This window comes from Canis lupus, chromosome 30 (genome assembly GCF_011100685.1).
Source record: "Canis lupus familiaris isolate Mischka breed German Shepherd chromosome 30, alternate assembly UU_Cfam_GSD_1.0, whole genome shotgun sequence".
NCBI lineage: Eukaryota > Metazoa > Chordata > Mammalia > Carnivora > Canidae > Canis > Canis lupus.
Genome location: NC_049251.1, coordinates 29,943,181 through 29,960,820, shown reverse-complemented (window position 1 = coordinate 29,960,820; position 17,640 = coordinate 29,943,181). Strand labels below are relative to the sequence as shown.

The 17,640-nt window shown below is 35.9% G+C and overlaps 1 protein-coding gene across 1 annotated transcript in view; it reads left to right on the top strand.

Moving 5' to 3' along the window:
• CLPX (caseinolytic mitochondrial matrix peptidase chaperone subunit X) overlaps positions 1–17,640 on the top strand; it is a 44,396-nt gene that overhangs the window by 23,558 nt on the left and 3,198 nt on the right. The window contains exons 6-13 of the mRNA XM_038580726.1: positions 1,321–1,362; positions 6,472–6,648; positions 7,261–7,425; positions 8,239–8,327; positions 9,316–9,480; positions 13,728–14,027; positions 15,652–15,744; positions 17,515–17,621. Coding sequence (XP_038436654.1) covers positions 1,321–1,362; positions 6,472–6,648; positions 7,261–7,425; positions 8,239–8,327; positions 9,316–9,480; positions 13,728–14,027; positions 15,652–15,744; positions 17,515–17,621 — 1,138 coding nt within the window. The remainder of the gene's footprint in view (positions 1–1,320; positions 1,363–6,471; positions 6,649–7,260; positions 7,426–8,238; positions 8,328–9,315; positions 9,481–13,727; positions 14,028–15,651; positions 15,745–17,514; positions 17,622–17,640) is intronic.

Here is a 17,640-nt window from a genome sequence, read left to right as displayed (position 1 = left end):
AGCGTCTTTCAAAGTACAGGCCTCTTCCCATTAGTGGATCATGAAATCATTTTGGTAGGTTAGGTTGCCAACAGCATTTTGTAAACAAAGTTAATAGATGTAAATAGAAAATACCAGAGTACATTAACTTGTAGTTATGTATTCCTTTCATAAAACTTTTGTTTTCAGTTATATGTGCATGCATTCAGAGTCAGAGAGTAAAATGTATTTCTTATCAAGGGTCTTAGTGAAAAATGTTTGAAAGTTACTGGAGTAGAGATTGAGACATCATCTTTGAATTATAGACTTGATCACAGCTAGTTCTCTATGACTGGATCATGTGCCTTGATCAGAGATAATGTGAAGATAGATGATAACTGTCATAGAACATATCTAGCATTCTTTCCTTTTTAGGCCCCAGCTACAGAGTGTAAGGTTAAGGGCAGATTTGTATAATTCCTATTAAAGATAGATTCTTAAAAAAAAAAAGATAGATTCTAATATACCAAACACTATATAATCAATTTACTGTAGACAATAATGTGTATTTTATTGATAGAATGATATTATTTTTAAAAAATGGAATAAAATGGAAATTTTTAAAGGTGTTTTTGTTTTTAATTGGCTAGGATGCCCTGATTTCTTACTTAGGCCTGTAACCTATCATTTTATATTCTTTTTTTTTTTTTTTTTTTTTTAAATGTGAGCTTTTTTTTTTTTAATTTTTTTATTTATTTATGATAGTCAGAGAGAGAGAGAGAGAGGCAGAGACATAGGCAGAGGGAGAAGCAGGCTCCACGCACTGGGAGCCTGATGTGGGATTCGATCCCGGGTCTCCAGGATCACGCCCTGGGCCAAAGGCAGGCGCCAAACCGCTGCGCCACCCAGGGATCCCCCTCATTTTATATTCTTTTAGTCATCATTTTACAATTTGAGGGATAAAGTCCAAGTAGTACTGTCTAGTCATGAAGCAAAATAGATTTTTTTTCTGGTTTCTTCAGTCAGCAAATCAATAGTTAAGCCATTCTAGACATTGGGAAAGCAAATGGTTATATGGTATTAATGGCATGAGGGGTTTAAACTTTTTTGAAGACTCAAATTAATACTACCTTTTTTAAAGTACCAACTTAGTATTTGACAAACATAAATGTTAGCAACTGGATGTCCATCATTAACATGTTTGGGTTTTTTTAATATGAGGTTTTTAAACCAATACAAAATGTTAATGAACACAGGCTTTACATATATTTGGAAGAGGGCAAAAAAGTAAGATATTCCTTCTTTGTTGCTCTAAGCTAAACAAATATATTTTTTTCACATAATTTTATCCTCTTTTCTTAGAGTTAGAAATAAGAAGACGGGAGGATGAGTACAGATTTACAAGTAAGTGACCTCTCCTCACATCTCCTCTGTAACCATTCTTCCTTTTGAGATTTACCTCATTGAAGTATGTCAGCAGTAGTAATGGTAGACATGTATTTATTTATGTATTACGAAGAAAGATATTGTATGTGAACATGTTTATGTATATGATACGTGATATATTTGGAACAGTTTTTCATAGCTAGTTTATTTAGTTTGTATATGTTACTTCAGATACTTGATTTTTCTGTTGCGATATTTCTTTTCTTTCTTTCTTTTTTTTTTTTTTTAAGATTTTATTTATTCATGAGAGGCACAGAGAGAGGCAGAGACACAGGTGGAGGAAGAAGCAGGCTCCACGCAGGGAGCCCGACATGGGACTCGATCCTGAGTCTCCAGGATCAGGCCCTGGGCTGAAGGTGACGCTAAACTGCTGAGCCACCCGGGCTGCCCTCTGTTGTGATATTTCTTTTCTTTCTTTCTTTTTTTTTTTTAAGATTATTTATTTATTTATTCATGAGAGACACAGAGAGAGAGAGGCAGAGACACAGGCAGAGGGAGAAGCAAGCTCCATGCAGGGAGCCTGACGTGGGACTTGATCCCAGGTCTCCAGGATCACACCCCAGGCTGCAGGCAGCACTAAACTGCTGTGCCACCAGGGCTGCCCTGTTGTGATATTTCTTAAAGCTCAATATAGAGAAATAAAATATATAGTTTTTCTCTATAAATATAGACCTTGTGCATGCTAACAGGAATTATATTTTTAAAAATTTGTAGCTTGCTGTTTTATATCCTTTTCTCCCCATACAATTGGAATTGCACTGCTTATATGTGACAGAAATTTTGGGGGAGGCAGATTATCTTCCAGCTTCCCTTTGCCAGACACACTTTATTTTTTATTTCTTTGATGTTTATGAAACTTGGTATAATCTTGCAAATTATGAATAAGCCCCCAACTCACTGTTTCCAGCCCTGGATGGCCCCTGTAAGCATCAGATGGTCTGATGGAGGGTGTGGAAGTACCTGATATTCCAAGAACTGTGACCATTCTGATGTTTTGCACCCATTCCTTTGGAGGTGGATATGTAGTTGCTGCAGAGATGGTAAAAGGTTCATAAAAAGATTCAAATGGCCTTTTGTTTCAGTAATTAAAATAACAAAAGAACAAATAATAAACCATTCTAAATACTTTTCACTTTTAAGTTTGGTCCTTCTACATTTGCCTTTGAACCAAGATATATTTTTTAAAAAAATTATTTACTTATTTATTTAGAGAGAGAGCACAAATGACCAGAGTAGCTGGGAGAAGGAGAAAAAAGCTCAAGCAGGCTCCACACCTAGCATGGAGCTCAAGGGAGGGCTCGATCTCATGACTCTGAGATCATGACCTGAGCCAAAATCAAGAGTTGGACACTTACTTGACTGAGCCACCCAGCTGCCCCTAAACCAAGATATATTATATACCTACTATTTGAAGTATACTATATATGCAGGATGGGCCAAGAGAATTAGTTTATCAACTCTGACATGAGATCTATTACATGTAATAAAATTGTATTATTTCTAGTTACTTAAATTGTATGCAAATAATGATTATATCACATATGGTAAGATTAAATACAGTGCAGTAGAATTAGGTTATATATAAGAATGTGAGCTCTAAATAATAAACTTTAAGTCCATGTATAATTTGCTTTCTGATCCAAAGATATAATCAAATATGCTATTAATACTATATTCATAAATTTGGACAGAAAGCTAGTGAAACTATGAATTAGTAAAGGAAAGTCTATAGTGAATGTTTTGAAAGTAATGCATGTAGTGATTTAATGTAACTTAAATGTTAACAAGTAACACTAGGAACTTGGGTAAAAGCAATTTGTGATTATATATATATATTGATTGACTTAGAAAGTAATATTTTGAAAGCTTAAATAGAATTTATTTTCATGTATAGTTTCATCTTGTCCTACCTATAGTTTTAGTTTCTAAAGTTAGGGCATTAAGCCAAAATGATACATAATCAAAATATTCTTTAAAGTTGCTTTTGGAAAACACATGTCAGAGATCAACATAGTACTCTCAGGAAGACTGATGGTTTTTTTTTCCCATCACTGGAATATGTTTTTCTTCAGTTGAGCATGAGATGAAACAGTTGGCTTAATTACATTTGGGCTATGATGTAGAAATACTTAAACATTAGGAAAATGGCAAAACTGACAGCAAATTCTTTTATAACATTTATAAAACTTTGCCAGGCACAGTTCTAAGTGTTTTATATATTTTAGCTGGTTTAATCTTCCTAAAACTTGTGAGACTGAAACTATTATTTTCACCCCCATTTTATAGATAACATAACTAAAGTGCAGGAGTGCCTGGGTGGCTTAGTCAGTTGAGCACCTGCCTTTGGTTTAGGTCATGATCGCAGAGTCCTGGGATCGGGTCCCATATCTGGCCAGGGAGCCTGCTTCTCCTCTCCCTCTCCTGCCACTCCCCCTGCTTGTGCTATCTTTCTGTCAAACAAACAAACAAATAAAATAAAATAAAATAAAATCTTTAAAAAAAAAAAACTGAAGTGCAGAAATTTTAAGTAATTTTTCCAGGACCACATGGTGAATGAGCTCCATGCAACTAACCATACACTAGGTCTGCTCAATCTCAGAGAGATTATAGAGATTATAGAGAGCTGCTCATGCATTGAGAGAGATGCAGAAACTAACTGAAAGGACAGGAGAGTGATCTCAAGTTTACTTTGGAGCATATTTTTATGAAATGGAGTGACAAACATCATGTACTATTTAAATTATTCCTCTTTTTAAAATTTAAATTAAATCAGGGCACCTGAGTGGCTCATTTGGTTAAGTATCTGCCTTTGGCTCAGGTCAACATCTCAGGGTCATAAGATCTCAGAGTTTTGGGATTGAGCCCCTTGTTGGGCTCCCTGCTCAGCAGGTAGTGTTTCTCTCTTTCCCTCTGCTCCCCTCCCCCACTTGTGCACACTTTTCTCTCTCAAATAAATAAAATCTTGAAAAAAAAACTTTTAACTTAAATATCATGTGTTAAGTACATTTATTCTGTGACTCCACTATAGTTCATATGAACAGACTCCTTGCTGAGTACAAAGCTCCATGACTGGCTAAATCTCACAACTGCGAGATCATGGCATGAGCTGAAACTAAGAGTCAGGCGACTTATCGACCGAGCCACCCAGGCCCCTACAGTGCCTTTTTTTTTTTTTTTTAACAATGCCTATTTTTTTTTTTTAAAGATTTATTTATTTATTCATTCAGAGAGAGCGAGAGAGAGGCAGAGACACAGGCAGAGGGAGAAGCAGGACTCCATGCAGGAAGCCCGATGCGGGACTCGATCCCGGGTCTCCAGGATCACACCCCGGGCTGCAGGCGGCGCTAAACCGCTGCACCACCAGGGCTGCCCAACAATGCCTATTTTTGATGACTAGAATAACCATTTACTTTAACCATGACCTTAAGATATTTTGAAAGTGCCAGCCAGATGGACTAAGACCATAATAATAGTTATATCTGCTTAACATCTATCTATTGGTTTGATTAAGATAGTAGAACATTAGGAAGTAGTGATATTCAAAAAAAAAAAAAAAAGGAAGTAGTGATATTCTTTTTTTTTTTTTTTTTTTAAGATTTAGAGTGTGCACATGCATGTATGTGAATAGGGGGAGGGGTAGAGGGAAAGAGAATCCTCAAGCAGACTCCCGGGTGAGTGAGTGCAGAGCTAGATGTGGAGCGATCCCAGGACCCTAAGATGATGACCTGATCCGAAATCAAGAGTTGGCTACTTAACTGATTGAGCTACTCAGGTGCCCCAAAAGTACTGCTATTCTTAACCCACTCATTAGAAACAACCTAAAAATAAATCTAGAAAGCCTAAACAAGTAGGATATGAACATAAATACATTGCTCTTGAGAACCAAGAGCAATGTGGATATTTATAAATCTTGATAATTGAAAAAGACTGTTGGAATTCTTTCCTTCATCTAAGAGGGTAAGAACAAAGTTTGGCTTTTAGGCAACCAGTTGACAATCTGATAGTTCACCAGCAGTATCATTCCCATTTAGCTAAGTATTGTGTCTAAATATTGAGAGCCTATAAAATAAAAAATTCAGATAGAGCCAAGGAGTCTTACCATATTTTTTCTCAGACTCACAAAATAATTTTTAGATGTGAAAAGAGACTGTAGAAGTCATATGTATTGATATTTTCACTTAATAGTTAAGGAAGCAGACCCCGTAAAGTTAAATGATTCACCATGGACCTATAAGTACACAGTGACAGAGAAAGACTAGAACCCAAGTTCCTCATTTCTCTGTTTTAGTCACTGTGTTCAGTGTGTTCAATGTTTTTCCCTTTATAGTCCTGCTTCATTTGTACTGAAAAAAATCTATATACATTTGTCTGTCTTTTAAAGTGCCTCCAAATCAATTGCATTTTATTCTTATACCTTCTAACCATGTATTTGAAATTGATAGGACAGGTATTATTTGCATTTATAGGTTAAGAAACGGGATCCCTGGGTGGCGCAGCGGTTTGGCGCCTGCCTTTGGCCCAGGGCGCGATCCTGGAGACCCGGGATCGAATCCCACGTCGGGCTCCCGGTGCATGGAGCCTGCTTCTCCCTCTGCCTGTGTCTCTGCCTCTCTCTCTCTCTCTGTGTGTGACTATCATAAAATAATAAAATAAAAAAAAAATAAAATGATATAGGTTAAGAAACAGAAACACAAAGTTTATATGACTTGCCCAGTATCATACTGCTACTTAGACATAATAAAAAGACCAAAGTTTTGTGACCTCTAGCACTCTTCTTTTCCTTATACTGCCTTCTCATAAGTGAAATAGGCATTCCTCATGCAGATTTACATAAATAAGGAGGGTGAAAAGAATCCATTTACTTTGCTTGAGGTTCCCTGAATAATCGTTGTATGTTGTACATTTGTTACTAGACAATTTGAGGTTTTTTTCCTTTTTAGGTAAGACAATGTCAAAATATTTAAGTTTTTCTAAATATGTGATTGGTCTTAGATTTAGGGTTCTATTAGGAATTTTTTCAAGTAAAATCAAATGACACTCTAATAATTTCTTTGGACATTCTTTCAGAATTGCTTCAGATTGCCGGAATCAGTCCACATGGTAATGCTTTAGGAGCATCAATGCAGCAACAGGTAAACCAACAAATGCCTCAGGAAAAACGAGGAGGTGAAGTATTGGATTCTTCCCATGATGACATAAAACTTGAAAAGAGTAATATTTTGCTGCTTGGACCAACTGGGTCAGGTAAATAACTTCCTGAAAAAAATACTCATTAAAAAAATAGAATATAAGTGATTCTGTAACCTATGTCTTAAATTAGGGGATTCTGGGTCTTGAGAAGAAAATCTAAGGCCAATTTTAGGGATACATTATTAGTATTTCTATATAGACTTCAAGCTGAATTTGAGGAATTGATACTGCCCTTTAGGCCAATCCCTTATGTCTTTTTGTTTGTTTGTTTTAATTTAATATTTATTATTTACTTATTTATTTTAGAGAGAGAATGTGTGTATGCACATGAGTGGGGGAAGGAACAAAGGGAGAGGGAGAGATTCCTCAAGCAGACTCCCCACTGAGTGCAGGACCTGACTTGGTCTTGATCTAGATCCTGGGGCCCTGAGATCCTGACCCAAGCCAAAATCAAGAGTCAGAAGCCCAACTGACTGAGCCACCCAGGTGCCACCAATCCCTAACATCTTAATGGGAATAATAAAAATAACATAGCATCTAAATAATAGTAAAGATGTACAAGTAATTTTTTATTATCTACTATTCGGATTTAGTTTTACATTTTTGTAGAGGAATTGTATATCAACATCTTTTTAGTAAACTTTTAGTTGCTGTTTATATTTGTAGGTAAAACTCTGCTGGCACAAACTCTAGCTAAATGCCTTGATGTCCCTTTTGCTATCTGTGACTGTACAACTTTGACTCAGGCTGGATATGTAGGTGAAGATATTGAATCTGTGATTGCCAAACTGCTTCAAGATGCCAATTATAATGTAGAAAAAGCACAACAAGGTATGTTTTCAGTATAGCTTATCTTTCCCCAGATGTAGTCTATTGGGGAAGCAGTCTAATATTAAGAAATACTATAATTCTTGTTTTGAGTCAAAGAGTAAAATTCTGTAATTGTATAATGATAGCTATGTTAAACATTTTCCAGCATACTAAAGGGCCACAAAAGTTTGCTTTGTCTTCTTGTCATAAGATGTCAACTAGGGTGAAAACAGGCCAAATTACTATTCCATTGGATTCTTATGCTAACATTGTTTTTCCTGTTCTGACTCTCCTCTAGACTCCTAACCCTGGGGTAGGGTGGAAGAGGGGGCAAGGACAAGGGTAGGAGAGAACAAGATGAATCTAGAAACACATTCACTTATTGACCTACAAGATGTCATAGATTCTGCATTTCACCTTTCCCCATCTATCATATGTTCTTGTTTATGAAAAGCTTGACAGCCTGTCCAAATCCTTGATAAGAGTATAAATGGGAAAGAGCAAACATTTGCTAGTACCAGCACTGCATATATTTCCTACTTCCCCACTATACTTCTGTCTTAGCTTCCTAGAGTAAAGAACCTGAAAACATTAGTAGAGTAGATAATTAATATCAGAATTCGTTATTATACCCAAATGATTACTCTAAAAAATGAATTATAAAACATTTACACAAAATGTTGACTGAGAGAGTATATTTTATGAAATTAAACTTGTATATGTTAAGTGTGAAAGATTAAATAACCTTGCTCTCTAGCTACCTAGTCTTTTAAAACTGAGGTTATCTGTGTATATCTTTTTCATATTATAAATAGAATCCTCCTTAAATTATAGGAATTGTCTTTCTGGATGAAGTAGATAAGATTGGCAGTGTGCCAGGCATTCATCAGTTACGGGATGTAGGTGGAGAAGGCGTTCAGCAAGTAAGCAGTTGAATATTTTGTTCAAGCCCACTAAAAGGAAGGGAATACATCAACCTCCCAAATATTGTACGTTTGGTTTCACATTCAATTAGATTCTGTTTTGTTTATTTCTCCCACCCCAAACTCCACATACCATTTTTAAATAGTTCAGACCCTAAGAAAAAGCTGTTGGTGATTTTAAGTACCAAAATACTTTTCTTACGAAATTAAAAATAGTTGAAAGATTAGAAAAAATGAAATTTGATTTTTTTGTTGATTTTATTCTTTAGAGGCTCAGTTAAACATTTCTAGAAGACTCTTGAGAGTTCTGGTTCTAACTAGACATAAATGAAGTATGTACAAGTACCTTATTCTTTTCACTTAGACAATCAGATAAAATTGTGTTTCCTCTATGTAGAGTCATAATTGAAGGCTTAATGATCTATTGGCCAGCTTTTTATTGGTAACTAATTATGATATAAACTACAGGGTAAGGAAAATTGCTTTCATTTTCATTTTGACCAAGACATAGAGACGTCACACTTATTAAATGTGCTGGATAATTTTTATAAAAGCATCTCAAAAAAATAAAATGAAATAAAAGCATCTCAAAATATAGGTAGTCTCAAAGTTTAACACTAGAAATAGAATAGAATTTTAATTTATATGAAAGACAAATTAACTATATTCAAATTTTGAATGTTCCCACTGTGGTTGGCAACCATCTTACAGAGTCATAATTCTGATAGAATTATGTCTTTACCATCAAAAGCAGCCTTTTAGGTTGACTTTCCTGAGTGTATCAGGAGTCTATTCCAAATAAATTTACAAATTATTTATGTAATAGTACTTTAGATTTTCATGTTAGTTGTAGAAATGTGGGAGTTTTCTTTAATTATGCTCATTTACCATAACCACATATTATTTTCCCCTTTGAATCCCATTATCTAAAGTGTAATAAATAATACACTTATACAATGATGCTATAAATCATTTGTTCTTTATTTAGGGGTTATTAAAACTACTAGAAGGCACGATAGTTAATGTTCCAGAAAAGAATTCCCGCAAGTTACGTGGAGAAACAGTACAAGTTGATACAACAAACATCCTGTTTGTTGCATCTGGTGCTTTCAATGGCTTAGACAGAATCATCAGCAGGAGGAAAAATGAAAAGGTGAGTTTTTCTGAAGGGTAATAGGGTAGAGCACATTTGAAGTTATAGAGGATGGTTAGTCATTTTTTTTTAAGATTTTATTTATATATTCATGAGAGAGACAGAGAGAGAGAGAGGCAGAGACACAGGCAGAGGGAGAAGCAGGCACCATGCAGAGAGCCTGACGTGGGATTCGATCCCAGGTCTCCAGGATCATGCCCTGGGCTGCAGGCAGCGCTAAACCGCTGCGCCACCAGGGCTGCCCAGGGTTAGTCAGTTTCTATTTTCATGCCTGTTGACAGCCAGTTGTGGATTTTTAAAGAGTTAGGTTTCCTTAGAGCATACCAGAAATATATTCCTAGTTATATTTTTATTTTTTATTTTTTATTTTTTATTTTTTATTTTTATTTTTTAATTTTTATTTATTTATGATAGTCACAGAGAGAGAGAGAGGCAGAGACACAGGCAGAGGGAGCAGCAGGCTCCATGCACTGGGAGCCCGATGTGGGATTCGATCCCGGGTCTCCAGGATCGCGCCCTGGGCCAAAGGCAGGTGCCAAACCGCTGCGCCACCCAGGGATCCCCTAGTTATATTTTTAATTTCAGAGTAATAAATTGGAAGATTTCTAAAGGTACCTATTTATGCATTTTATTATTAAAAAAAATTTAAGTACATTTAAAAAGACATTTTTGAAGTGTAACTTGATTATTTCAATTTTATTTTATTTTATTTTTTAATATTTATTTATTATTTATGATAGAGAGAGAGAGGCAGAGACATAGGAGGAGGGAGAAGCAGGCTCAATGCCAGGAGCCTGACGTGGGACTTGATCCCGGGACTCTAGGATCGCGCCCTGGGCCAAAGGCAGGCACTAAACCACTGAGCCACCCAGGGATCCCCCTCAATTTTATATTTTTATCTGAGGAGTTCTTTTGTTATTTGAAGTATCTACATCACATCAGTAAAATTTCCATTTATGCCTTTTGTCGAGTTCACTGGAGACCAATAAATAAATAGTTTGTCTCCATTGCCTCCACCCAAGAGTCTTATCATAGATTACCTCCGACATTCACAAAACAAGGGAACCACTTTGGGGATTGGGGGAAGGGTTGTTATCCCACCTAGTTTTATAGATGTTTTCGTAAACATTTTTTTTTTTTTTTTAAGATTTTATTCATGAGAGACACAGAGAGGCAAAGACGTAGGCAGAGGGAGAAGCAGGCTTCCCTGCAGGGAGTCTGATGTGGGACTCGATCCCAGGATCCCAGGATCATGACCTGAGTCAAAGGCAGATGCTCAACCACTGAGCCATCCAGGCGCTCCTAAACATTCTTGATTTTAACTTAAATAGCCTTGATTTTAACTGGAATTTAGTTCTTCATATCTGCAAAGTACTTGTCCAGTACCTATTTGTTGATTGATTATAATAAAATGTAATGTCAGCATAGCATCAGGAAGCCCAAAACATACCAGTATTTATAACATAATATTCTACCTAAATGCATATTTCATAAATCAACTCTGCTACAATTGTTTGCTTTAAGTCTCCTTGGTTTTGCACCCACTAGTTTAAATAGTTTATTAGCAGTAAAAAAACAATACTGCTAATGGGATGGTTGCCTATGATAGTTCCTTTGCATAGCCTAGATGAGAAAACACTCTTGTATGAGCCACATAATGCTGTTATTCCTTAGTACCCGACATTACTCAGCATGGATTAGGTTAGATTTTAATTTTTCATATTAGCTAATTTGTTATTCTTACTTTTGAAATTCTGCATAAATTAGCCTAACAAATTAGAAAGAAGAAATTATTTCTTTGTGTGAGAGAGAGAGAGAGAGAAAGGGAGGGAGGGAGGGAGATAACTTTATATTTAAAATTCCGGGAGCACCTGGCTGGCAACTTTTGATCTTGGGATCATGAGTTTAAGACCCACATTGGGAGTAAGAGTTTACTTAAGTTTTGTAACCAAAGACAAAGACCATGTTCTGATACTTATAATTAGTACTTTGAAAAATAATTTGAAGCTAGTAGAAAAGGACAGTTAAAAGTAATGTCAAGAAAGAGATCAGAAGGGATCCCTGGGTGGTGCAGCGGTTTGGCGCCTGCCTTTGGCCCAGGGCGCGATCCTGGAGACCCGGGATCGAATCCCACGTTGGGCTCCCAGTGCATGGAGCCTGCTTCTCCCTCTGCCTATGTCTCTGCCTCTCTCTCTCTCTCTGTGTGTGTGACTATCATAAATAAAATAAAAATTAAAAAAAAAAGAGATCAGAAACATGTAGAAAGAAGGTTTAGTCCTAGGTCATTTGAACTTCTTAAAGAAAAGTAGGGAGAAGAAAAAAAAATAGAAAAAAAAAAAGGGAAAAAAAAAAAAACGAAAAGTAGGGAGAAATCAGGGCTCCAATCAAGTAGGGCTCCAGTTCTCATTACCTGAAAGAGGAAGTATATGAGGTCTTCAGGAGAGACACAAGTTAAAAAAGAGTTTGTCATATACATCTTTATGGAAAAGAGACAGAGATGTAAGAAAGTCTTCAGTAGTAATTTTATAGAAGATTAAATACATTAATGTGGCTATTGTTTTTATCAGCCCTTGTTGGAAAGCCAGGGGTACAATATTAAATAATACACCTGTGTAGTAACTTACCAGACTGCTTGTTCTCCTAATAAGTACTCTTGCCTTCCCTGGTGCTCTCCCTTACCCAATCCAGTTGGCAAATCTGTGTTCATCTTTTAAGACTCAGTGAAACTTTCTTGATGACCCCCTACCGTCCATCCCTCCCCAGTATGTGCCTCTTTCTCTCCTTTCTGCTGCTACGGTTTCCTGGATAGTTGTCTTTCATTGTACCTGTGATACTCTAATTCCTTTGTGGGTTCTCACTCTAAATAAACCCTTTTAGGGTAATGGCGATCTTCAGATTTGTGTTTGCAGTGTTTTATAATAATGCTTTGTAAATATAAATTTATATAATTTATATAAATTACATTAAATAAATATATATTTTTTACTATATATGCTTATATGTATAATAAATGCTTACTAATGTTTAAAATACTGAATGGAAAGTATTTTTCTTTCTGATATACTGTTCATGTATACTGCTTAGAGAATCAGAGGAATGAATTTTTAACTTAGGCTATTTTCTCAAATACCATGAACTTCTTTCTCTTTTGGACAAAAGCTGTATGACTTATCAAAATTAAACTTTCTGACAATTGCCTGGAGTATAATTCTTTTATATTGAGTGAACCAAGACCCATACACCTTAGATACTCAGCACCCCCCCCCCTTTTTTTTAAACAATGGATGCAGGGTTTTGTTGTATTTTTTTTTAAGATTTTATTTTATTAAGTAATCTCTACATCCAGTGAGGGGCTCTTATTCACAAACCCAAGATCTAGAGTCATATGCTCTACAAAGTTAGCATTCTCATTTGATATCATTCTTATATGTTTTTTATAGAATCAGAATTATTCTAACTTACAGGTTGATGTGTACAACCTCAAATCATGATTTTTTTTTAAATTTTTATTTATTTATGATAGTCACACAGAGAGAGAGAGAGAGAGGCAGAGACACAGGCAGAGGGAGAAGCAGGCTCCATGCACCGGGAGCCCGACGTGGGATTCGATCCCGGGTCTCCAGGATCGCGCCCTGGGCCAAAGGCAGGCGCCAAACCGCTGCGCCACCCAGGGATCCCTCAAATCATGATTTTTAATAGAATGCTTAGCAGTGACTTAAGATATTTGTGTGTAAAAAAAAAAGAAAAGAAAAAAGATATTTGTGTGTAATTTCCTTATAAGGCTCCTTGTTCTATAGACACTAGTACTATTTACAATGTTACAAAATTAATTATGGTTACAAAATAATTATTGTCTCCATTTTTACAGTTCATAACACATTTTAGAAACCACACTAGTGTAGAAGTCTCAGAAAAACCCTGCACCATCATTATCTGAGTTCTAAGATACCTCCCTTCATAGTTTTTACCTATCTACTTTTACTAGAATTAATTCTTTGAGAGTTAGTTACTAAACGATGATTTAGTTCTCCATTCTAAAGGCAGATATGCCTGAGTTCGAGTCCTGACTTCACTGCTTACAAGGAGAACTTTGTCAAGGTACTTAACCTTTCAAAGCTCATTTTCTTCATTTGTAAAATGTGAATGATAACAGAACTTTCATCTATTGCAAAGGTTACGTGAGATACGTATTTAAAGTACTACTTCAATGCAACATCATTTTATTTACATCTGTCTTTTCTTGGTAGTATCTTGGATTTGGAACACCGTCTAATCTGGGAAAAGGCAGAAGGGCTGCAGCTGCTGCAGACCTTGCCAATCGAAGTGGAGAATCAAATACTCACCAAGACATTGAAGAAAAAGATCGATTATTACGTCATGTAGAAGCAAGAGATCTCATTGAATTTGGCATGATTCCTGAGTTTGTGGGACGGTTGCCTGTGGTAGTTCCTTTGCATAGCCTAGATGAGAAAACGCTTGTACAAATACTAACTGAGCCACGTAATGCTGTTATTCCTCAGTACCAGGCCTTATTCAGCATGGATAAGGTTAGATTTTTTTTTCCTAGTTAATTTATAGATTTTTGCTATTGAAACTCTGCATAAATTATTTTAACAAAAAGTAAAAGCAATCCTGCTTATCTGGAATACCAGCCTATTCCTTACTAAATCCAGATTTAGGCATCAGGGAAGGCACATTGTGTTGTATTAGACATTTAGGAGTTGGCTTTGTTGTTTTCCTAATTATAAATTGTCACTGAGGTTGAAGCCCAAGGATATATTGAGAGAGAAATTATGCCAGCAGCCTAGTCCCAACCCCTCGGGTCAGACACACAGGATTGTTCTTTCAGCCTTAAAATTCTAAATGCTTTTGTTGCAACATACTGTGTGTACTTTCATTTACTTTTGTCTAAAGTTCTATCACCTTCCACATCTATATTTCTGTAGCCAGACATTCAATCCCACAAGCCCACACATCTGATCATATAGCATATGTTTTGGGTTTTATGAACTTAGTGTCTCTAAATATTAGTTTCCTTCTCTTCATTCCATTGCCTCTACCTCACGTCAATCTCCTTTATCATTCTTTACCTTGGCCCATGCATTTGGCTCCTAAAAGGTCTCCCTGTCTCAAGTCTTTTTCTGACCACTACCACCATTATATTCCATTTTACTTCCAGAATGGATCATTTATATTATTAAACATAGTGCCCAGCAAATAGATAGTAAGTTCTTAATAAATATGTAGTGAAGGAATAAACACAAAGCTAGTTCTTTTACTCCTCTCCTTAAATCCTTCAGTGGTCCCCTTGCTTTGTTTAATGCCCCCACATTGGTGCTCCCTTAGGCACCACATGCATACACTGCTGTAAATGCTAATTTGCTGATTTGTCACCACCTAGTAGACTTAAGTTCCTTGAGGGCGAAGATGGTAATTCCTTCATTCCATCAGTAGTATGTATACACATAGGGGCCAAATAAATGTTGAATAAAGTCCTAGAAAGTCCATATTAATCTAGAAAACCTCTTCAAGGACTAATGACAAACTTGTGATTCAAAATACTGTTATCCCTTAAAAAAATATTGTTATCTTCTCATAGACTAATTGACAGAAACAAGTGGTTAAAGGCAAGGCTGTAAAGTACCATGAGAGATAATTACCTTAAATTCTACATTTTCTAGAAGTAGAAATTAATAACCAAAATTACCTTAATACCAAGATCTTGTGAAGTCTGATGTTCCAAAGTATTTTGGTGGCTTTTTTTTTTGGTATGTTAAAAATCTTGTGATTTTTTAAATTTGTGGTAATTTAGAGAGAGTTGTCTAAAGTTTTGCCTTTGTTCTTTAGGATAAGAGGTTAGTAACACTCTTTAAAATGAATAATGAGTGTTTTCTAGGAAGAAAGTGATGGTCAAAAAATGCTTTTAGTCTGAAAGGGAATAAGGTCAGTCAAGATGGAAAGATTCTGACTCCATGTTTCTAAGTATTAGTGAATCAGTGTACTTAATCTGCTTGAATTTATTTGTCTGTAAAGTTAGGGCATTAGTCCCTTTTTGTTCTACAAAGACTAGAGATGATGGTAGATAGTTAATACATCAAAGGCTGTATGGTTATATTAGGAAAATATAATCAAGTATTATCTAAGTTCTCATTTCTTTTTATATGTTTGTAGTGTGAACTGAATGTTACTGAGGATGCTTTGAAAGCTATAGCCAGATTGGCACTAGAACGAAAAACAGGTGCACGAGGTCTTCGGTCCATAATGGTAAGTTGGTGTTATTATACAAAAACTAGATTATTTTCTTGGTCTCAATTTTGCAAATATTAAGCCTCCGTGTTATTTCTTTGGACATATATCCAGAGAATTGGCCTGATATTGTTTCTTGTGATTTTTTTTGTTTTGGTCTCAGTAGATTATATTTTTATTATAAAAAAGGAACTCTAAAGTGTTTGCAACAGGGGCATCTGGGTGGCTCAGTTAAGTGTCTGACTTAATTTCAGCTCAGGTCATGATCTCAGGTTGCCTACTTAAGATCTTCTCTTTCCTGGATGCCTGGTGGCTCAGCAGTTTAGGGCCTTGCCTTTGGCCAGGGCGTGATCCTGGAGTCCCAGGATTAAGTCCCACATCGGGCTCCCTGCATGAACCTGCTTCTCCCTCTTCCTTTGTCTCTGCCTCTCTCTCTGTGTGTGTGTGTCTCATGAATAAATAAATTAATTTTTTTTTTTAAAAAAAGGTCATAATACCATTAATGAAATAGAGAAAATCAGGATTCTGGGAAGGAGAATTTAGAAAATTTTACTCAGGCCTTTTATTTTTATTTTATTTTTTATTTTATTTAATTTTTACTCAGGCCTTTTAACTAACATCCCCAGAGCACCTGCTGAGACCCATTGAAATCCTCATTCTTGTCTGTTTGAAATTAGGTGGCAGATACCAAGATATTTTACTCTTAAATTCATTATGATAATGAACTATTCTTTTTTCCTTTCTCTTTCTCTCTCTCTCTCTTTCTTTCTTTCTGAGAGAGCGTGAGCAGAGAAGGGGAGAGGCAGAAGGAGAGGGAAAGAGAATCTTAATTAAACAGGCTCCATGCCCAGCGCACAGCCTGACTGACTCAGGGCTTGATCTCACCACCCTGAGATCATGACCTGAGCTGAAATCAAGAGTCAGACACTTGATCATCTGAGCCACCCAGGCACCCTGTGAACTCAATATTTTTTACTCCATTACAAATTCTAGAGACTCAGTCTATTTTCTGCCATCACCCACTTTTTTCTTTATAGTGTGCTCTCTTCCCTACTTTCCTGCTCTGGCTGTACAGTGGGTTACTGTTTTCCTGTCTACTCCCAAAGCAAGCACATGTTCCTATTCTCTTTTAAGGATTTCAGTTTTAGTTATTACTTCTCTTATCTCAGTAACACTTTTTGATTGGAACTACACATTTATCACAGACAGTTTGAAATTATATTCTCTAATGAAGTCCTGGACTTCAGGTGTTACTGATTAAGAACAGATTTATAAGAATGCAAACTAGAAGAGTATGTGATATAGTTAACATTTTTGAAGAAATTTTATGTACTCAACCAGTATTTTCCTTAAGATCTACTGCAGCCCCGTTGAAACACACACTTATTTGAAGTCATAGTTCAAATTAAAGAATTTGGTAGAGATGGTTTAGGATTAAATCATTATCAAAGTAAAGAATACCAATTGACCTCTTTGGTAATAGAATATGTAAAGAATTCTGAGTAACACCTGAATCCAAAAGGATAGTCTTATTATATGTGCATGGTGATCTAAGAAGGCAGAACTACAGAGAAAATAGCTTTCTCTCTGAATTTAGTTAACAGCTGCTTTAATATGAAAAATATGAAAGCTTTTTATATTGATTTTTTTCAACATTCAATTCCTGTACAAATTAGGGATTCAGTAATACTTGTTGAGTTAATGAATTTGATTGGTGGCCTATAGAACCTAAGTATTTTGTATGTAATCTGAGTTTTCCTTGTAATTCATTACTTTATATCTCTTTAGGAAAAGCTGTTACTAGAACCAATGTTCGAAGTTCCTAATTCTGATATTGTATGTGTGGAGGTTGACAAAGAAGTAGTAGAAGGGAAAAAGGAGCCAGGATATATCCGGTAAAGTATATTATAAAGC